Consider the following 24023-nt stretch of genomic DNA (forward strand, 5'->3'; position numbering starts at 1 on the left):
TCAAGGATTTGGTGGAACTTGTTAATGCAGTGATCACACGAGGACAATACTATACTGTCTTGTCCCAGCTCTAAACACATTGTCCTGCATGTGAACCTAGACATTGTCCGAAGATAGACGGGCAAGCTATCTCCGCAGGATAGTGTCTTACCCCCACCATCGCGCCCGGCCGCGTTGTCCGCGTGTAAACGCGATCGGACAAGACAGTAGGACAATCAGAATGGTATGAAATGGTACTATGAGCCAGTCGCTCGACTCGTACGTATCTCGGCTCTCATATTTCGGCATAAAAATGTCACGCAAATAAGACTTCAGTACATCTTGGTAAAAAAGATTTAATATTTTTCGCAAATTCGCTGGTCGTCGTTACGCGTTTGAACTACGGTAGAATTGTTGTATTGTCCCGTTGTCCCATTCACGTAGCAGGGACAGGACAATATTGTATTGTCTTCTGTAAATCCTCGTGTGATCCCGGCATTACTAACGGGGTAACGGGTCAATATTTTGAATTAAATTATTTTCATTGTATTTTACGTCGTCAATTAAGTTAACCACAAAAAATTGAATCCACTTAATATCATTTTTACATTGTATTATTAAATCAAATCTTATTGGAATCTTGCTGTATACTTGGTTGTTTTGTAATACCTAGTTACAAAATAAGGAAAGTACTAAATTATTAAGTTTTATTGATATTTCATTTTGTGAACTGCTAACCAATTAGTAATCCAAATTAGAAATCCACTATATAAAAAAATAAAGTACAACAATATTATATTACCTACATACTGTACAATTTTTGTTCATAAAAATAATCTTGCGAATACTAATAAGTATATAATTAATCTGTGATACTCATTTGCTGTTTTTTTAATAATCTTTGTTCTCCCAATAGGTTAGGCACGCTTGCCTCTAACGACTAGGGTTGTTGACATTGCCACTATTCCACTGGAGTTGACCTTTTATTAATATTAGGTATAGCGTATTTACTTTAACTGTCAGTTATTGTTTTTGTACAGAACGGCCTCTATTAATAAAGATGGCGGTAGATACAGGCCCAAATTCTCGTGGCTTCGCCTATTTCAGCATATCGCTCGCCATACACTACCAACAGGAATGCATAGCGAGCGATATGCTGAAATAGGCCAAGCCACGAAAATGTAGCCAGCTTATATTTCATTTATGGCATGATCTGTCACAGGCTTAAAGCGTGATCTGTCAGGCATAATGTTACAACTTAAACTTGTATAAACATATTTAATTTAATATTATTTATGTAGAATGTGGGTAGGTATCTACTGTACAAACTTTGACCTAAATGATTTGTTTTCATATCAAACAGTTCTCATAAACTTTATTCCAGTATCGAAATATTAGAGTGGAAAAATCATGAAATGATTTATCAAGGCTTCAAAATAACTCTGTATTTGTCCATGTTTACATACTTATCTGTGAAAACAAACTTGGGTACAATTTACACACACCTTAACTCTTTTAGCTGCCCATTCAGAAGGTATAAAACTCTCATTACTTTCATTGCGACAGTGAATAGAGCCCACAAAATGATGGTCGATGTCTGTAATGTATAAATAACTATTGATATTAAACAAACATTGGAGATTTTTATGTTAATAATTTATTTTTACCAGTACGTAGATAAGGATCACTTTATAAAACAGGAATTAAGTGGAAATAAATGTATTTGTAACCAACAGTAATTATCCTTTTATTCCAACACATATTCAAATGTGAAAAAATAAATTATACATTTAATAATAGAGAAAATGTTAATATTTTATACGTTATTCAAAATCTTTTTCACAGCAAAATTATAAAGGTCTGAATTAATTTGTTTTAACTTGTGTATTTCTGTGTTGAGTTTTCCCACTTTGGCTTCTTCCACTTCGTTTGTGCCCATTTCAGACACTGCAAAATTATCATTTTTATCTTCAGCATCGTCCCAGAATTCACTGCGTTCTTTAGAGACTATTTCCAAATCAATATCAGTGTCCACGGTTCGTTGAAAACTATGCAGTACGAACGAAGGAGCGAAGTCTTTAGCAAACATGTTTCTTGGGACTATCGTGAAATAAGCATTGGTTATCGCACCTTTATGAGGTATTCCATGAGTTTTCTGTCTGCTGGGAATGTGCCAAACAATCAACTGCTCGTCATTTGAACCTGATATCATCGTTTCCCCGTCCATCGAAATAGACAGGCAAGTCACCGCATTTGTATGACCAGCAAATACAAGAGCTTTGTCTGTTTCTGTTAAATAGTATTCCCTCATTCTGGGAGGGTTAACGATTGAGAATTGATGAATGATACCGTCTATCGTGCCGACGAATACATTCATTTCGATCAAGTCCATTGTGACGGCTGTTAAGCTCTTATCGAAGACCAGATTAAGGACAAGCTCTCCACATGAAAGATCGTAGACTTTACATGTTCGGTCTACTGATACTGTGGCAAGGCGTGCACGGATGCCCCCTTTTCCTATGTAGATATCAGAGACAGGCAAGGAGTGGTCTGAAAAAATGTATAAAGGATCATGTTGTCCAGCAACAGATTGTGAGGTTAAGTCTCCAACTGCATTTGAAATCAATGGGGCGAGGCTCCAAACCATCACAATACCGTCATCCGCTGCCGAAACAAAGTGTGAACCGTCATCGCAGAACTTTACAGATGTAATCGTCTGGTAGTGACGACTCGCAATTGCTAGTAAATTTCCCGATGAAGTCTGCCACACATAGATCTTTTCTTCTATTCCGGCAACGCAGTAGCAGCCATCTGGTGAGAAGGCTAGAGCAGTTGCCCTTCCGGGAAGCACAAAACGTATTCCATGAGTTTGTTCGTGAGAGTTTAACGGCCAGAAATGAAGGATTGGCTTAGTTCTTTCCGATGATACGAGGTAATCTTCTCCCAGGAGACACAAGGTCCTGGGTGCCGCTACTCCGCCTCCTCGGTAGCTGAACAGCGAGGTTCCCGAGTGGACATCCCAAACTGAAGAATTCCATAGTTGACCAGTCGTGTCACTGGTTATTGCCACTTCCAAGGGTTCCATTTAATTTAACCTAAAAACAAAAAGGTGTGAAAAGGCAGCAGAACAAAACGTTTACTTACCATAATACATTGATAACAAATAATCTTAAAAGCAGAATCTTTGCGATTTATTATCCCACTATTTGGAAACTATTTTGCACAAAAACGTAGAGCAAATAATTTGAAAACAAGCATTGTTATTATTCATTTTCTAATAAACAAATTTGTACACGGGAGAAATTGGATAGACATAATGATTGACTTATAAATTTACCTCAGTATAACAGAATATTCGCCGTGTATTTACAACACACGAAATTATTTCTATTAGTTTCAATTTTCGGTGAAAGAAACAGAACTTTGGCTTCAACAAGCACGGCTCTCATCTCACGCATAAAAAACCTTCGCACGGCTGTTCGAGATTTTGAAGCTTCAAGTTTACCCACACACGTGTTTATTTTCTCAGGGGGGGATTTGTCCAATCGAAACGGCATGAATCTAGACGACGGCGAATTTCATTGGACGGAGAAATAAAGATGAACAACTGGTTCATGGTGGCCAACCTATTTTCTCCCGTTCGTGTTGACAGGTCCGCAGCTCTGCGGGATTTTTCCAGATTGTTGGCGAGGAGGATCCTCGTCTAATTCAACAACATGTTCAAAAAGTGAGTAGATTTATAATTAATTGTGCTGATTTTATTACAAAATTCGAAATACGGTTAATTTGTTCGCGATGTAAAATGTTTATTCCTGAAATATTTTAGGTTATGACTTTGAACGTACTTCATGTCAATCTATTTCGTGTGCGGACTGTCATTGGTCAGTTTGTGTTGAGTACTGAAATACTTTAGATGACAGTACAGGCAATATCTCGATTAAAATACACTAGTGATCCTTGGGGCACGGACTAGAACTTAAATAAAAATCAATACAAATTTTTAAAGGAATAACGAATATTCAGGTTTATTTCATAGTTCTAGTGAACTCCGGTAGGTGGTAATTCTAAAATACAGTTTCATTCATAGTCTATAGTATTTAGTTGTGAACATTCGTGGCTCGTGGCCAATATCAGTTTCGATTGAGAACACTGCGAACGTGAAAAACAGTTTTCCATTTGGTGGGGAAAGGTGTTTTCCTCTCGGTATTCCTTTCTGTCCGTTGCGAAATTCCACTCGGTGATCGTGAGAAACGAAACTCGCATTTTCCGTTCGGACAGAAAACGGGATCGCGGTAAATTTTTTGTGTTTTGTCATAATTTCATTCAGTAATGGATGTACCGAGATGCAGCAGTGTTTTGTGACGTAATTGAAGTGCGACGCAAATAATAAAAGCGTGTTGCGACATTTATTCACGTTCGGAACATTACGGTTACTTGTCGTATTGTGATACTAGAGCGTTCGGCGGTGTAATTGAGATATAAATCGCGATTAGGAACGGTAACGGCGTTCGATCGAAGCAGGCCGAGGCCGCCATTGTTACATTGCGATCGCCAGCTGACGGAAAGAGATGTGGGTCGACGCGACGGACGAGCCGACTCTCGAGGTGGAGGGACTGAGAAGAAGACAAACCTGGGAGCCGGACACCGCTAGTCTAACCTCTCGCCTGGATGATCTGCTGGATGAAGAACTCGCCGATGAGGAGGGCGCGGGTTGTCCGCTGCCCTCCACTCCGGAAGATCAGCATCTCCTGGACCAGGAAATGAGAGAAGTTCTGAAGGCTGGCGTTCTATCCGACGAGATCGATCTCGGGGCACTGGCCCACAATGCCGCGGAGCAGGCCGAGGAATTCGTCAGGAAAGTATGGGAGGCTTCGTGGAAAGTCTGCCACTTCAGGAATCTGCCCCAGTGGCTGCAAGACAACGATTTCCTTCACAAGGGACACCGCCCTCCGCTTCCTTCCTTCGGAGCTTGCTTCAGAAGCGTCTTCAGAATCCACACAGAAACCGGAAATATCTGGACACATCTACTGGGATGTGTCGCTTTCATAGGAGTCGCAATTTACTTCATGTCTAGGCCATCCATCGAGGTACAGATTCAAGAGAAAATGATCTTCGGGGCTTTCTTCATTGGGGCCATCATCTGTCTGGGATTCTCGTTCGCTTACCACACGCTGTGCTGCCACTCTGAGATGATGGGGAAATTGTTTTCTAAACTAGATTACTGCGGTATCGCCTTGCTCATCATGGGATCTTTTGTTCCTTGGCTATACTACAGTTTTTACTGCCACTACCAGCCCAAGTTGATTTACCTCTCCGTGGTGGTGATCCTCGGACTGTCATCTATCGTAGTGTCTCTGTGGGACAAGTTCTCGGAGCCCCGGTTGCGACCACTGCGGGCGGGAGTATTTATGGGCTTTGGTCTGTCAGGGGTGATTCCCGCAGTGCACTATGGAGTCATGGAAGGCTGGTTCAGTCAAGTGAGCAAGAGCTCCCTGGGCTGGCTGGTATTGATGGGGGTGCTCTACATCCTGGGAGCCCTGGTGTACGCGCTGAGAATCCCTGAGAGATACTTCCCGGGAAAGTGCGACATCTGGTTCCAGTCTCATCAGATCTTCCATGTGCTGGTGCTGGCAGCGGCCTTTGTGCACTACCACGGCATCAGCGAGATGGCCTCGTACCGCGTGACCGTCGGAGAGTGCGCTCGACCATCATCTGTGATAGTTTTCTAGCCGTTTTTCTCCGCGTTCTTCAACAGTCAAAATGACGCGACACTCGGAAATGACATACCCGCAAACTAGATGCATTCCTAATTTAAAGTCAGTGAAGCTATGCAGTTCTGAATTGATTTCGAAATAGGCTGTTAACATTAAACTACTGCAAGTTGACATTTGGGTATTTCAATAATATCGTACTAAATTATTAGTAGCGCAACCCTCGGTAATTACACCACATCTGTAGCAAGCATCATCCAACAGTTCATATAAATATTAGACAGAATGCCCTCCAAGAATGTCTAGATTTCAATCAGAGGATGGTAACAGATCAGGGAAGTGAACAGTTTGCTTAAAGCTGTACGGTTGAGGTAAAGTGTGGGATCCGCTCCTTGTGTCATCGAGTTTGTGATTGGAAATTCAGGTGCAAATAAAAAGTAATAAGATAATATTCAAAGAGAGTGTTCTTAGATTTAAATAATAAAAGATGTGTATTTTTATATAAATGTTATCCAAGGGTCTTTGAAAGGTTTGAATAATAATAATTGTTTCGAACCGATTGAGATCGCGGGTACAGAGGCTTTACGAAATGATTTTTCTATTTTTATTCTAAAATCGTGAGCCTTTTGATTTGGCCTCAAGTGAAACCTAATTCTTGTATTTAATGATGCTTCCAGGGCACTTTTCCATACAACTTTCTGGCTTTGTTTCTATGTATCCCGGATTTTTAATGAACAAGGATATCTCAGTAAATAGGTTAATTTGTCCAATTACCCACCATTCTTGTATTTTATGATGCTTCCAGGGCACTTTTCCATACAACTTTCAACTTTCTGGCTTTGTTTCTATGTATTCCGGATTCTGAATGAACATAGATATCTCAGTAAATAGATTAATTTGTGCAATTACCCACCATTCTTGTATTTTATAATTCTTCGGTTGTTCCATCGAATGTATGTATTTGTGGCGTTTGGGATTGAATTGACCCTCGGTCTGACAGGTGGTCATTTCTATTGTTTTTTGGTTTCAATTGGATTACAAAATTCATAAGTAGGTACATGGTTTAAATCGTGTCTTTCTCCCCCGGTATAAATGAGCCACAATACTTCTTTTCTTAGCCTCTATATTATAACTGGAAGATGGCGTACAAATTGGCCAGTCCATAATTGAGTATTGAACAATTTGGAAAAAGTAAACAAATAAAACAAAGTACGATGTTATGTTTCAACTAACCTTTTAATTCTATGTACATAATAATTGAATGATTTGTATAATGCTGTTTTTGTGACAAAATCATCTCGAGAGAACTTTTTTAATATTTTCCCCCTTCCGACCCCCTCTGTGTCCCTGGTTGTTGTATTATAAATTATTCTTTTTTACTGAGATATAATTAGTGTCAGTCAATTCAATACTATGATTTTGAACTTAATAATAAAATTGTTAAATTTTGAAAAGATTTCCTTCAAATGTTTAACGTACACATCTGCTTTGTAAGCTTAGACCTATTCAAAATCTTACTAATAAAATAGACGTATCGGCAACTTATTTATAACGCCATAGGTATAAATAGTTGTGCAAAAAGGAATTTCTAGCATTCAAATAATGTCCTTTTGTCTAACACAATGATGTGGCGGTATTACAAGATTATGATGTTTTTGCCGATACTAGATAAATAGATTTGTAATTTTTTGAATAGGAACCTAGATAACTTGGCTGATAATCGAATTAAATTTCTAAAAGTAAGAAAATTTGCCAAAGTAAGTCGGTCAACTTTTCATCCTGTAAGATTCTTGCTTCTTCACAAAATCGAATCGTAGACTCCATCCAAAATGTAAATCGTCTAATAGAAAGTCATTGCATTCTTCTGTTCTTGTTAATACTTTGTTGAACTTCATCGTTATTTTAAAACGTGATGCTTCGTACATGATTTTAGTTTTAAACAAGGTCAATTAACGATTGAGTGTATCGCAGAGCATCTATTTGCTCCATAAAGATGCTGTAACACAAATACACGCTGTTGTAACATTCATAAAATAGTGGCCCATCCTAAATTGTACATTCTCACCTTAGCTTTTAAGAAATAAACACTAAAAATATCCCAATTGAGAAAATACAAGGAGTTCTTAAATTAAAAATATCTTTTAAACTTATTGAAATTGATTTTCGCAGGATTTTGTTTGGACAATAAAATAGTTCTAAAATTTAAGCATTCTTCATGACATTTTCATCCAGCAATTATATATTCTAAGAAATGATCACTAATATTCAAATTTGTCCTTGATTTGTTATTCAAAATACCTGAATATTGTAGACGTAAGATGGATATTTCAGCTAAAGTATTATATTGCAACCAAATAATGTAAGTGCAGTTCATTGTAAGCAATTTCTCTCTCTGCAATGTTATTCCGTTGCATTATACATCCAAATTCTTTTAAAATGAAGTGTCTTAAATAAAAATGCCTCTCAAAAAAATCTGACAAATTATTTGGAATGCATTTATTAAGCAGAGCAATCTCAATATTACATTTTAAAGTTATTTATTTTTTATTGATTAGTTCCTGATTATTAATTTTATCTAATATTCACCAAAATCCTACGGTATTTTGAATCTTCACTATTTTTCTCAAATTGAACATAAAAAAACGGTAAAAACAAAATAAATAAATTTCAAATTCTCTAGTGCGAAGCTGTGCATAAAATAAATTATTATCCTGTTATAACCAAAGTTTTGTTAAATGGAATTATGTATCAATAAAGTGGCGAGTTACAAAATAATGTTTTCATTGAGTATTTATATTACAACCATCGTATTATGTAACAATACTTTCTAAAGGGCTTTACCTAAAGAGAGAGTTAGATATTTATGATGCTCTATGTATTTAGATCTTCAAAATTGTACATAATCTATATTTTACTTAGTATTTATATTGTTTAATAAGTTATTTCACTTTATTAAAAGTATTTGCACTTTAAAAACATTACCTTCTATGAGAAATAATTTTTAATATTTTCTAATATCCTTTTTTTAATTTATTCTCACATTCTCTACAATCCTTTGCTTTATTATTGAAAACACTTGAACACATACCTGATTAAGTTAAGTAGAAAATTATTAGGATCTTTTCAATTATTGTACTTACAGGAATTTTTATTGCAAAATGCACACTTGTGAAAACAGATTGATTTCTTCTTTCATTGAATTAAAACCTTATTTTACTTACTTTTAATATAATTACTTAGCCTAAATTTATTTGTTATTAGTTATTATCTATATTTATTGTTTTTTTTTTTTATATTTGGCGAAGCACAGAATCTGGCAAAATATCCAAAAGTATTTTTGGAAAAGAAAGATTCTGTATTTCGGGGTCTTCAACTCCGTTGGCATAAAATTGGTTAAATATTTTAGAAGCTGTTTTTTTTTATAAAAAAGAAAAGTTATAGATTTATTGATGTTTAATTAAAATATTTCAAAAATGTAACAAAAAAAATATAAATTGTGATATTGCAAAATAAAGAGGTGATTAAAATGAAGTCAAATTCTTTTTATTTTCTTTACTTTTACACGTGTGAGAATAGGTAATAATTTTGTTACTACATCTAATCAATTTTGGAGGCGGGTTTGGGTACCGCCGCCCCGGGAACCATTGTTGGATAACAAATACCTCTGCCATAGGTCACCCCAAGTTGTTCGCTGCGTTTGGTGATTTAGTAGGGGTGCACGGGTTCATCGGGGGAGGTGTGTTCAGGATTCGCCTGCCCACCACCTGCGTGGCGTGCCAGATTCGGAGGGGCTGGTTTGGGGAGATCCTTTGACCTCTCTCAACTGGTCTCTCGACCCATCGCCTTTCCTCTCCTTAAAAATACCCTTCCACTCAGCATCCCCAAAGATGACATAGGCCCTGAAGCAGTGGCGGATCCAGGGGGGGGGGTCACGGTGGTCATGACCCCCCCCCCTGGGCCCCAGCCCAGGGGGGGGCATGACTACCTAGGTCCTGGGCCCATCCAGGACCTAGGTGGACCACTAATTAAAATTGTTAAACATAATGTTTTTATATATATTTTGTCACAATATAAATTTTATTTAAGTACTTTCAATATTTAATTAATTTAATATAATACTTTGTTTGACGGCAGACGCATTATTCGGGAACGAACGCATCGAAAATTCGAATGTTACCGCGTCACCGCGCACCGCCACCGGCGCGCGCTTCGGCCGCCACCTTTCATATTATTATGACACATTTCGTGTAACCACGTGTGACGCTTGCGCGCGCTTTGTTTCGACTAACGTCTAGCGTCTAGCAAAACCTAACCTCAATCGGAACGACTAAACTTTATTAATAAAGTGTTTACTTTTATTTTGTTTACTAAGTTTAAAAAAATAAGTTCCAATATAAGTAATAGTGTTCTTAAAAATTGTTGCTGCAAATTCAATTCATTACAAGAAATGGTAAGTAATCTAATCAGTTTCTTCATTATGCCAGTGTATGTGTGTTTAAACTCAAATGTTATTTGTTAATGTTCTAAGGCTGGGGTTAGACTCGTAAGTTTTTTTCCTGTAAATCGCTCTTGAAGGCGAGTTTGGCCAAATTCCCAATGTAAATGACACCAAAAGTCACTTAACGTAATTTTAGTAAGTTACAGAACTTATTCTTTCGGAAGTTTTTTGACAGGTCTGGACAGGTCTAACGCGCCCGCGCGAATTACCAGCCTTCCTATACTTCCTAAAGCAATTCTTAAGGCGAGACACAACCTCGTTCATCGAGGTTTTGCCCAAGGCTAACATTTTAATTTATTTCGGCGAAATTATAATTGAATTTAAAAAAAATAAAATTATGCCGCACGAGGGATGCAAGTTATTTATATTTTAGATTAATGAAACAATACCTTACAATTAATATATTTTACGTTCAACGATTTTAAAACTTTATAACCCGTGTATAACTATAAAGTTAGCGGACTTAGCGGTAAGTACCAGATTTTATTTTTCTAGATGATGAATTAATAACTTCGGAAGTGGACACATTTTTAATATTTGTAACAAATTCTTCAGAATCAATTAAAATGAAGGCTAAAAGTGTGGATAGATTTTTTTACTAAGATTACGAAAACGTTAGTAATTTTTTTTAGAAATGCATAGTATTATTTTTAATGATGGATTTTGAATGATTTACATAAAAATGTTCCGTCTCCGATTATGTTCCCTTAATTTTGTAAAATTCCACACTGATTATTTTTTTTATACGGCAACACTTTGATATCCGGCGAATTTTTGAATTTGACGTTTAACGTTCACTAGATTTATTGTTTACTTTTTGGAATAAATTCAGCATAGGTAGATGCAAGTTATTTATTTTCACCGTTTTTTTTTAAGTCTATGTATCCATAAATTGATGTATCTAATGTAGAATATTTTCATTTGAGAAATTTTAGGTTGACGAATATAATGCTTAAATTCAGTATTGGTAGATCAGAGTTAATATTTTATAAGAATAATTTTTAAATATATGTAGCTGTGAGCTGTTCCTTGAAAATGTCTAATACTGAGATTTGTTTGCCGGGGTTCGAACCCGCGATATCTATTGTATTTGTTTTAATTATGCTCTTTTAGGATAAATTCAGAATAGCTAGATGCAAGTTATTTATTTTAACCTTTTTTTTAAGTGTATGTATCCATAAATTGATGCATCTATTGTAGAATATATTTAAACCTAGCTGTGAGTTGTTCCATCATCATTTCTAATATTGAGATTGGTTTGTTGATTTGTTTCCAAAAAATTTATTTGTAAATAAATTTTACAAAAATTTTAGATGTGGAAATTTGATAAAGTGTATGTAAATTTGATAAAAGTACATATACCTAGTTTTGTAAAAGAACGTATTAGTTACATTTTGTTAATATATATACATATTATATTTAACTTAATCAAGTTTCTTTTTATTAATATTTATATGTACCTATTAATAATTCACTTTCAGAATATTTTTGTTTGGATTGTAAATAAATAAAATCAATTCAAATTTTATAAATATTTACTTTTATTAGCGTTCCTCATAGTTTGAGGATTGTCGATAATATTGACTACGCTGCCGGCTCGGCCGCTGCTGGCAAAATAGAATGGACGGTGTTCATCCACCAGGTAACAAGGTATTAACAAGCGTATGGAAGCATCGGCGAACGGAGATCTCGCTGGGCGCTTCTTACGTATTGCAAGCACCGCGTCATGGCAACAATATTTATTTCAAATTACTTGCCTCGTGCAAATCAGGCCAAAATATGACGGTGCAAGGCGCTCGGTTTTAAAATTTATAAAGCACAAGAATCGAAATATTTCCAGCGTTTATATTCCTCTTAAATATGGAAGTACAGTACTTACATTTATTAATAACATTTGCTGCACACGATTGGTCCTAAAGGAGTTCAAATTTTTAATTCATTCGGCCTCACTATTGAGAAGAGCACGCTGGAAGGCATTATTCTACTCTTCGATAGACTGGATAGACACTTCATACCTACAGTGAATATTACAGTGGAACGATTCAAATTCTTTACCAGGAAGCAAAGAAATAACGGTCAACAAGCTGTTATTATTTGTCTATTTTGTCGTGACAAGCAAAGTGTTACAATAATAATGTCGAGTCAAATTCTGCAAATGCAGAATGCTACGGATATGGTTGGCGAGTGGAAACGTTTTAAGCAATCATTTCTTTTATATATGATGGCGAATAACTACAACGAGGAAAAGGAAATTCAAAAAGTTGCAAGATTCCTACACACAATACTATGTTGAAGACACACCTGACACCATGTTATATTGTGGTGAAATAAGAACACGATTAATAATTGTAATCTGTACTGAATTGGTTGACAATTGACATTACACGAGCCTACGCCGCCCGGGCTTGCGGAGCAAAAGACAATCTTAATGATATACCTAGTGTTACCATATCCAACAATACCTACTTTTTACTTGTATATATTATTATCAAAATTAAATTATAACTTCTTGTAACTGTAACTGACCGGACCTAAGTCCTCCATCACAACACAAGCAAGCATTTTCGGCTTTCTGTGGTGGTGGTAGGAGTTATTGTTGGGTTATTCGTAACCCGGGAATGTTTGTCTTTCTTTAAAAAAAAAAAAAAAAAACTTGACCACGACTACGTGACCCCCCCCTGGCGCCAAAGCTGGATCCGCCCTTGCCCTGAAGGAAATTATTTTCCTCAGGGCCTCCTGTGGGTTAATATAAAATAAAATTTTAGGAAATAAATTAGACCCTATTTTTAGGGTAGTTTGCTCAAATAAAAAATAACCAGTGATATTGGGTTATTATAAATTCATAAAAAAAAATTGTAGATTATTAGAAAACCACTTAAAAGTCAATGATTTATATTTTACATAGGTACCCAGATAACAAAACTAATTTCATAGATAACCTAATTTAAAAATAAAACTAATTTTGTTTTTTAATCTCATCCCTATATCAAAATTATATATTTTTATCTCAATTAAAGGCAATAATTTTAGAACTGCCATAAAAAATTTAATAGAAAAAAAACAAAATGGTTTCGTACCTACTTCGGTAAACGAAAGCACAGGAATTGAGTTGATTATTTACTATCCGCTAAAACATTAGGGCAGACCCGTAAAAATCATGGGATATTATAATTATATTTATTTATTTATCGACTAGCTTTCAATATTCATAATATCCATGTATTATATTACGAATTTACTAAAAGTTAATAATATAAGAAAAGAGAAAAAATAATTAAACCAGTTTTCAAAGTGCAGATGGCATAAAAATAATGTTGACCGGATAAATCATCAAAATGATAATTCATCACATTTAAAAAAAGTTATATTAAGTCATGGAAAGTGATGAAACAAAAACTTTATTAACTGGGTTAGGTTAGGTTTAAAATTTTTTTTTCATTGTTTCTAATGACTTTATATCACTTTAAAGGCGTGTTGAATTGTCACTGTGTTGAGTTATCATGGAAGCAAAAATAATATAAATCAATAGAACAGGTTGATAATACCTATGTAATTTACAACAAGAATAAATGAAAAAAAATGTAATCGCTCCTACGCAATACTCCTAAATAATAATTTTGTAGGATTAATGATGCATCACGTTAGCTAAAAAGCGCACACCCTTGAAAAATCATGACATCAAATCCTTTATTGTCAAGAAGATAGCCTACTAAATTTAAACAAAATAAATACACATTTCAAATACAGACTTACAAAACATGATTTTCTGATAATATTATACTGTAAATAGGTTTATGTGTGAATTCTTGACATAATCAGTTCCAATTTTGAAAATGACGCTTAAATCACCAAATCCAAGTTCATTGAACCAAAGTTACAATCATTCACATTCATACCCACAACGGAATTGAGTATATTTGACAATTTGTTAAATTGATAACCCAACATTCTCGAAAGAGAAATTTATTGGCTTCCATGGCACCTGCCATAGACTAGACATCAATGGCACCTGCCCTAGGTATCTACTGGGCTTCTAGAAATTTCGTTTGCTTGATTTATCGTCATTTTGCGGACATATTTAATTTGAATTTAGAAACACTTATTTTTATCCATTACGTTGGAAGGCGGCAAGGTAGGTACCGACCTTATTTGCTTAGTTAAATGCTTTATTATGTACCTACCTACCCATTATTCACATTTAATCTATAGAATATCCTTATTTACTGAAGTAAGTACCCACGTTAATAGTTCTATGTGAAACTAATCTTTTATAACGTAGAACACAGTACCTGTGCATACAAATAAGTCGATTTCGTAATCATATCATGGTCCAGATACACAGTTCATATATCTGGCTTGCTTCTAAAAGCGCCAGTGTTATTTTTTCATATATAAGTTGCTCTTTTCAGCAAATTTTCTGGTGACCGGATAACTCTTCAAAATGACAATTCAACACACCTTTAAAAAGTGATAAAAAAGTCGTGAAAAGTGATTACAAAAGCTAGGTCAAATAGGTTACGTAGGTAACTATTATATCTAGTTTTTCTTTTGTTACTTTTAATGACTTTATATCACTTTTTAAATGTGTGTGGAATTGTCATTTTGACGAGTTATTAAAAGTTTAATAAAGTCCGTACTTTTAAAAATGTTTTTCATGATTTCAAAATATCATTTTTAATCGCTAAGGTACATAAAGAACTTGATCCACACACTTAAAAACCACACCGTAAATGCACGTACATCTCTGTTCTGCAATCTATTACAGAGTAATTAGATACCGGGAGTAATTTTTAGAGTCAGCCATAGACATATGATATTCATATGTCTATGGAATCAGCGGTTAATTGAGAAATCAGCAACAGCACTCAAACTTCAGCCGATGTGCTCCGGTCCGAAAAACTCTTTTTTCTTCTACTTACATGGCAACCCTTTGGGAGGAAAACAGTGTTCTGCTTTCAACCATTTTATTACGAACGATTGTTACTCGTTGGTACCCAAGTGGGACAATTTTGACAAATTCTTTGTCTAGTTGTTAATATACTAGGAAACTTAGAAACTCGTGGTGAAAAATTCAACATAAGATGAAGCACGAGGAACAATCGTCTCTTCTAAAATACTTCATTCCATTCGCAACATACCAAAATTATCGTCGTTTCCTCGATTTTTGCGGTCGTTTGAGCGTTTTGTCATTATTTAATTTACCCAAATTGTTTGCTCTGGTAATTGACGTTAACGATGTTTTTCCCGGTTCAAGTGTGCTCACTTGACTAACGGCCTTTTTTGATATCATTTTTTTGTGTTGTTTCTACAAGGGCGATTTTAATCAATCAATCAAACACAGTTATGGAAATAAACCACAGTGGGCAGTGCATATAAGACGGATGTTTATCAGTAGGCGATTTTTGGGAAGAATTATATATCTACCACTGAAGAGAAACATCGATAGAAGTAGGCAAAATTTTGTTGTTAATGGTTTCTTGATAAACAATATCGCCTTCTTCACAACAAAACTTTTTGTCTTTATGTAGAATTTAGTCCATTAACTTTTCTAATTGAGATCGATTGTGTAGGACGGCCCACAGTGGGCTGAAAATCGCCTTTCATAGACATAGAGACTTGAACTTTCAAGGGTCTTTTTTTTGGCTAGAAATGGATTCTGCTGATCATTACTATGCTATAAAATTTCGTATGAAGCAATTTCGTGTACAAATGAAGGAGGTATCATTTTTTTAAGAAAAATTTGTATGGCACTGACATTAAAAATCATCTCTGGAATCAAAAGGTTGGCCATTCTATCCTTACACACAGATATACTACTATTTATTTGTATTTTTTGACATACTTCGTATTGTGGCGCAACTTGCGTTATTTTTTTAAATCCTCTAAGTTGAAAAACAACTTTTTTATATTGATGATTCTTTTAATGCTTAAATGCTTTACAAAACATTTGGGAAAATTGAAAAACAAAAAAATTAATGATATTTAAAAAGTAATTAAATATATCTATTAATATATAATAATATCTTTATTTAGGAAAGTTTACGGGAGGAATGCAGATCACGCCAAACTCTGGGAATTGAATAAAAATGCACTTTCTAGATGAGAAAAGTGTGTAGAAATTCATTAAAAAAAGAATTAAGGCGCGGAAGAATAAATTGAGGGAGATACAGCCGATCAAAGTTTAATAAATTGCACTTCGCGATCTGATATTATTACCACATTATGACAGTCCGCCGCCATATTTTGTCACGAAAATCAAATTAGAAACTTTTAATACTTTTGAAATTTCAGCAGTGCCATCCAAAAAATAAAAAGTGTTGCCATATAATAATATCAATGCATGGAAAATTCTGAAAATTAAATATCATTTGCCAGATTGGTAGTTTATTATTTAAAATCTTGTAAATACTTAATTTATGTATATATATAACCTAACCTAACTGTGATTTTCTATAACAAAAAAATGACCCTTTAATAACGCCCACTCGCGTCCCCTTTAGAGTTTTATCCCAGTTTTCAAGTAGTTTGTGGGCTACGCTAGGTTTGTATAGACGGTTTGTGATTTAATACTAATACCTTTTTTCCATGTTATTTCCTGTTACACAAAATTGCCCCTTTAATAACGCCCACTCGCGTCCCCTTTAGAGTTATATCCCAGTTTTCAAGTAGTTTGTGGGCTACGCTAGGTTTGTATAGACTGGTTTGTGATTTAATTCTAATACCTTTTTCCCATGTTCTTCTGCCTACTCTAACCCAAACTAAAAACCTAACCTATTTTGTAAAAAAATATTATTATTATATGGCAACACTTTTCTTTTTTTGGTTGGCACTACTGAAATTTCAAAAGTAAATACATAGTTGTTAATTTGATTTTCAAGTCATAATTGATAAATAAAACATGGTTTCTATGTATCGCGTACGAAGTTTCAAAACCCTATAACTCAGTTAATAGTGCCGACCCCCACCTAATTCTTTCAGATTCGGATTCCCCAGCCCTAAATTAGTCTAAATCAAGTTCAATTTCGGTTATACTCCCATAAACCGAATTTTACCCTCAGATCGCGAAGTGCAATTTTATTAAACTTTGATCGGCTGTATCTCCCTCAATTTATTCTTCCGCGCCTTAATTCTTTTTTTAATGAATTTCTACACACTTTTCTCATCTAGAAAGTGCATTTTTATTCAATTCCCAGAGTTTGGCGTGATCTGCATTTCACCCAAGTTTACACATTACAACTATACATACATATTATGGTGTACATTGATTTGTAACTTTTATATTTAAGGTTATAAAATGAACAAAAATGAAGAACTATTAATACAAACATAATATTGTGAAGGTAAAAAGAAAATAAAAGTACATTTGAGGTTTCTCAAATACCTTGTTTTAGAAATTTGATTCATTAGCACCCTCTTGTCATTCTGTGCCAGAACATTTGTTCTCCCGCGCGGTATCTTGAAAAAATAGTTGCGCCGACTACGGCTGAAGTTTTCAGGCATATATAAGCCCTAGCATTCCAAAAAATTGGGCTATCAATATAGTTATGCACTATACGAAAAGTAAGTATCTATTGCAAGATTTGCATAACGTCTGTTATGGTTGAAACCATTACTTGTGACGCGATTTGTTCAATTATAAGGATATAGTGACATGCGTACGCCGGTCGCTGTGGATAACATGTAGATGAATTAATGAAGAGCTGTGGTGCTAAGCGCTTCGTACGAAGACCATCGGTCCAGCTCGTCAATGCTACGTCGTCGGTCAACCGACCATGCGCGTGGCTCTATTTCCAGCCTAAGGCCACATTCACACGTTTATAAAATTAAAATATATTAAGGAGTACCTACCGCACCGTGTAGTGACTGCAGTAGTATGTAGTCTTAGTATTATATATAGTTCATGGGCGTAAGAAGCTTGTTGCTTCCATGGTATTATAGTTGATGTCGGCTTGAGTAATGATCGGTCGTTTAAATGTAAATACTTGAAACACGAGACCTAACATACCACACGTATTTGTTTTAGTTGAAGCGATACTGTAGTACGTACTCTATATATATATAATAATTTCAATGCATTGTTGAAGCGTGTATCGTTCCATTTTTATTAATGGCGTAGTTTCTACTTGTCAAATGTCAAAAAATATGACAGCTTAAAAAGTAACATCTACCGAAATAGCGGTCTATTAAAAATAACACCTCTTATTGGAAAACCCTGTAGAAATGTTGCTTAAATTTTAAATTACAAGCCGTACTACCTGATCTGAATGCTGAATATCCAGGTGCTTTTCTACCCTTTTCTTCCATATCTCCTACCCCTCATACTTCAACGTACCCTAAGTGGGGAAGCCAGGATCCCACTAGCTCCCAGCAATTTGGACTCTTTTGTAAAAACTGTCCATTTCTTTCTTCAACTAAGGAAAACACAATTTTATGATTTTTATTATTTTTTACAGACACATTTTTATTTCAAAGCTCCGTAGCTCATTATCGAAATAATATTACGATTTAAAAATGATTGCGTTCATCTAGATTACTAGAATACAGATTGAGAAAACTGCTTATATTTCTTGACACCGGATCTCACAGTTTTTTTGTCATGATTATTGTCGAGGCTTCTGACAAGATAATGTCATTCTGTGGGTTTAAATTATAGTATTAATATAACCATTGTCATCATAATCACTTGGCCAGTCTAACCCCACGCATCCGCAAGCTTTCTTATGCTTTTCGAAATCTAAGAAATATCTTTACCAACTCAATTCTTAAAACTGTATACTACGCTCTCTGCCAATCCCTACTAGCTTACGGCATTATAATCTGGTGTGGCTGTGCACAATCTACTATCGAACCTCTTCTAAAAGCCCAAAAAATGGCAATATGTGTCATTAACAAGCGACCGACAAGATACCCCTCCACTCGACTCCTCGTAGAGTAGGTCTTAAATATACGACAACTCCACCTCTAAAATTATCTCTAATACATTTCCTGTTCAAATATAAAAACAAAACTCTCTTACAACACAACTACACTACCAGAACAATAACCAACGGTCACTACAAAGTACCTTCACTACAAACCACGTCAGCTCAAAGACAATTTTTCTTCCTAGCTCCTAAAATCTTTAACCTTATCCCTGAAAACCTAAAAACCGTGAGTCAACCCCATTCCTTTAAAAAACAAATTACGAAATGGATCCTTACACACGGAATACATTACAACTACAATACCCATTCATTCTACACTCTATCAATTTAATCACCTTTCAGACAAAACATAACAAATCCTTATTCCCTAACTTAGCGGTATAGTATGTACATAATTAATTAGTGTGATCTATTTACTAATAATTTCTCAAATTTTTCATCTTCTTATATTTCTCTAACTTCTCCATTCTCTTCTTGCAACCTAAACGAGCCATACATATTTTTTCTTTTTTATATTATAGTAATGTATAGATTCTATGTCCGCAAACTGTAAAATTAACCCGCCATAACACAGGGTTATCCCTAGCATGGAGGGTGAAATATCACAAAAAACCACACGTACTCTCTAAATCACGTATCAATAAAATAAATAAATAATGTCTTCTTTAAATAAATTTAAAAGGTAGTTACCTAGTCCTTTATGTAAGAATTCATTTTGAAATATTTTCCAATCTAACAAATTTTGTGGTTTTACACGTGGCACAGAACTCATTTGGAGCTATTTAATTCTGAATTTCCGATGGGTTTGAGCACAGTTCACGTTGACTAAGTCGTCCCATATCCATATCCCAGATGATACTCTCCAAAGGCACTAGAAGAAGAAATATCGCATCACCTACCGGTCACCCAGTATATTCAACTCCAATTGTAATAGACAACTAATAACTATGCTGTTCGTCTATCAGCTCGCATTATTTGAATTACTTAGGTACCTACTCTATCTTGCCACTCGGCAAAATATTGTTTTCTAACACGGCCTACAGCTAATAAAAGCAGTACGCACCAATGCTAGCAGTTTGATAAAAGCTTATCCCATTTCTTACTAAGTAAGTACTCTTGATATAATATTTCCTTTGCATGACTTTGCTATAAAACAAAGATGAAATTCGAATAATGTATAAATAACAAAAGTATCATCATATTTATACCATTCCTATGTAAAACCCAGTAAAAATGGCGTAAATAATTAAATATAATATAAATTCGCCTTGACTCTCTCCATAATTTGGAATAATGGTCTAGAGCAGAGGTTCCCAAACTTTTTTGCCCCGTAGACCACTTGCCATTTTTTTTTCCGTAGACCCCCTGCCTGCCGAATATTGAATTTTCCTAAAACTATTAACGTCCCATGTGATAATCATGTATTTTTTTTTGTAAAAAGATTCCCTTCCCTTGCCTGCCTTACAACCGGGTGGCGATATAGTTTCTCTTTTTTTGCATTGCACAGGGGCGCCCTTGTGAGGTATTACACCAAATGAAAATGTAGCAGGATAAGCAACGGGAATTTCTTTCTGTATGCTGGCCCTACAGAACTGCTCCTTAAGTTCTTTGTTAGCGCTTATTCCGGTCAGTTCTTCTTGTCATATGATATCCGATTCTTCAACATTCCATTTCCACAGTCAAAATGTCCTCAAACTTAGTTTTGAAGTCTGTGTGAAGTACATCTAAATGTTGAACGTCATTATTACCCTGGACGTTTTTCAAAAACAAGTTGGGGAACTAGGAAAATTCGCGCCTTCCAATATGCAATGTTTTGGTTCAATATATCAATTCTGACGAGAAAAGGAACGTAGACTCTATTTATATACCTCAATAAACAACTTTACGATGTATAAACATACAAATAAGTCATTTCTCAGTCTATTATTAGTATTACGTAAACTGTGTTATTTGTGTTAGTTGTAGTGTGTCATTTACGGAACTCATAAATATTGAGTTGAGGTAAATGGGGGCCCGCTCGTATATACCCCCATTTGAATCTTGCAGACCACCAAATTTTTTTCTCGCTTACATAGATCCCCAGCAAGCCGATATCGACCCCTGGGGGTCCATATACGCCACTTTCAGAACCTCTGGTCTAGAGTCTAGAACACCCTTGATGAGTGAAAGTCAGAAATATTGAAACCACTTTTACATTACGTTAGATACTTAGATAACTTCATGTTTTCTGTTTTGGTCAGTAACCAATTATAACTCCATACAGCCTAAAGGTCACTGTATACATTTGAAAGTAGGTCTTATCGACGCCGAGAAAAACAGATAATAAAGTGAATTTCTTTCAGTAACCTTTCGTGTTTGCCCTCCGTGCCGGGAATGTTTCAGTGAGCTGGAGAGGAAATGTCAAGAGGGTTCGTCCGCCTTCAAGACTTAACCGAAAACTTTCTTATTCGTGTTTCGTTCCTCGACAGCTTATTTTTAAAGTAACTCGAATATTACATTATTCTTTATTAGAAAGAAAACATTCTTCGTAATTAATTTATTGTTGTATCTCCCAAACTCTCTTAAGGCGATGCCATACGTAGTAATGCAAAATCATGTGTTTTTGGTTTGAAAATTTGGTCGCCTAGAAATGTTTCAGATGCTTTAATTAAATACTGCTAGTAGAATACATCTTGGCCTTTGAAATAATCGAGTATTTTTTAGATAAGTCTTTTTATAAGCCCAGAAAAAAATAATGTATAAAGCCTATGAAATAGGCTTAAAAGATCAAAAGTTCCTACTTACGAACCCATGTTCGGTTTTGATTTTATTGTGTAATGTGGCAAATTAAGTTATTTATAAAATGATCGAAAAAAAATTAAATATTTATGCCTGAACATCCACAAAATAAAATAAAAGCTACTTTTTGGCCATGTTTTTTTCTTGCATAAATCAAAACAGGTGGATGGTGTTAAACGGGAATTTAAACCTTATCGCCATCTACGTAAGGGTTGTTATTGATAGCGGCTCAATTTAAAATATTACACGACGTAGAACTCCGGCTTCAACAAAATACTTTTATTGAGATAGATTGACAATGGCTCTGATATCTTATTATCAGGCGGTTGGAATAATCTGGACCCCGACCTCGAAGTTCTCCCACCTTATTTATTATCCTATTATTCTCAACAGTTAACGCCATCTATGGGTAACCTAATAGAGTAATCTAGTGCCATCTATGGGTGAGTTCACAGACTAATAACAATTAACAATGATATCACATTTATGAATAATACCCTGATAATATTTTGATTCTTCTTACTAAAAGGTTACGTGTGCAATGATGGAGGATTTCGATAACAGAAGATTGAACCCGCGACGCCTGGGTGGGGACCCTATTAGCTTGGAACTACTCGACCACTAAGGTTCGAGATAAAAAATATTATCATGATTAATTTTTAGGTTATTATTCCAAGTTGCACTTCCTCCTTTGCTTCCATGGTCGAGGAGTAAGGCTCTCGACTAGCAAGCTGGAGGTCGCGTGTTCGAAGTCCCAGCGTGCGCAAGTAAATTTTATTTGATTAATTGGGGAATTCACAATTCTTCAAACATTCCAAGTGAAAAGTGTGAGCATCGGGTCACAGAGGCAGGAAAATTTGACCAGTACGTCTTTGCGCTGGAGAGCTCTTCGTAAGTTAGAGCGGTTGACCACATTTCAGAATTGAAAATTTAGCTTGAAATGGCTTTAGCCGTGTTTGGTGACCAGATGTGAATAGCCAGGTACTTCCCTATCTTCTTCTTTCCCATTTTCTTCTCCCCACCACTACCTTCAGCCTCACAACATAAGGTAAAGGATTTTTTCCATTTGGAACAGTTAGAACTATTGTGCCTTGTGCGATAGGTGCACATAATTCAAAAATAAAGTGTACTTTTTTAGAGCTCACCGTTCGAGAGTTTTACACAGACAAACGTTTTTTAGTTTACTTTCATCACGTAATACTTCAATTGAACCGTGCCAATATAAAATCAATACCAAAAATCTCGTTGTTTTTACGCTGAACACGTTTGACGTAGAATATGTCGAATCCGAAAAGCCAATTTTCGCAATGCCGATGCGGTCTAGTGGAGATGTCTTAAAGTAGTTACTTTATGTGACATAGATAATAAGACACTGTCTAATTTTTTCGTTTATTACAACTTCAAATTTTAAACGTGATGGAGAGAAATTCGGTTAACAAGCTAACAAAAAATACTTACAGTTGATTTAGTTATTTATTTAGTCATATTCTCCATTAAATGGTTATGCACCAATATATTACAGAAAATATTACAAATTTGAGGTACACGTAAGTATAAAATGGTATATATGTATATATACAGGGTTTTCCAATAAGAGGTGTTATTTTGATATTCAATCGTAAAAGATCAATGGTTTCGTTGCTTGTGTGGCACAACAACGTTTGCCCAGATCAATACCATCCAATTCCGGCCATAAAAAATCATTAAACATCTCTCGATTGGGCAATCCATTCACCGTAACTGTTGCTTCAGCCTCATTTTCGAAAAAGTAAGGTCCAATGACTCCGCCGGACCATAAACCGCACCAAACAGTCACACGTTGAGGATAGAGAGGCTATTCAACAATAACTCTTGGGTTTTCCGAGCCCCAGATGCGACAATTTTGCTTGTTGACGAAGCCACCGATGTGGAAATGGGGCTCATCACTCAAGATGATTTGCATTTGATTCACTCAAGTGAATTTTAATAATTTCAATGCGTTGTTGAAGCGTGTATCGTTCCATTTTTATTAATGGCGTAGTTTCTACTTGTCAAATGTCAAAAAATGACAGCTTCAAAAGTAACATCTACCGAAATAGCGGGCTATTCAAAATAACTCCTCTTATTGGAAAACCCTGTATTTTGTGACAGATA

General features: G+C 35.4%; 3 protein-coding genes across 3 annotated transcripts in view; 2 read left to right on the forward strand and 1 right to left on the reverse strand.

The window, feature by feature from the left end:
- Positions 1–1598: 1598 nt before the first annotated feature.
- On the reverse strand, positions 1599–3474 carry LOC149413683 (WD repeat-containing protein 18). The gene is made up of 2 exons (XM_089644681.1): positions 3317–3474; positions 1599–3074 (listed from the first exon to the last, which is right to left on the reverse strand). Exon 2 carries the CDS (start codon positions 3062–3064, stop codon positions 1796–1798), a length of 1269 nt encoding a protein of 422 aa, XP_089500807.1. The 5' UTR covers positions 3065–3074; positions 3317–3474; the 3' UTR covers positions 1599–1795.
- Positions 3475–3549: 75 nt separating this feature from the next.
- Positions 3550–24023, forward strand: part of MCTS1 (malignant T-cell-amplified sequence 1 homolog) — a 69113-nt gene continuing 48639 nt past the window's right edge. Inside the window, exon 1 of the mRNA XM_089644684.1 lies at positions 3550–3706. Coding sequence (XP_089500810.1) covers positions 3696–3706 — 11 coding nt within the window. The 5' untranslated portion in view covers positions 3550–3695. The remainder of the gene's footprint in view (positions 3707–24023) is intronic.
- AdipoR (adiponectin receptor) lies at positions 3765–9206 on the forward strand. Its single transcript, XM_089644682.1, has one exon. The coding sequence runs from the start codon at positions 4548–4550 to the stop codon at positions 5706–5708; it is 1161 nt and encodes a 386-aa protein (XP_089500808.1). The 5' UTR covers positions 3765–4547; the 3' UTR covers positions 5709–9206.

The sequence above is a fragment of the Hesperophylax consimilis genome, chromosome 21 (genome assembly GCF_061612785.1).
Source record: "Hesperophylax consimilis isolate HC1 chromosome 21, BYU_Hcon_1.0, whole genome shotgun sequence".
NCBI classification, from domain to species: Eukaryota; Metazoa; Arthropoda; class Insecta; order Trichoptera; family Limnephilidae; genus Hesperophylax; species Hesperophylax consimilis.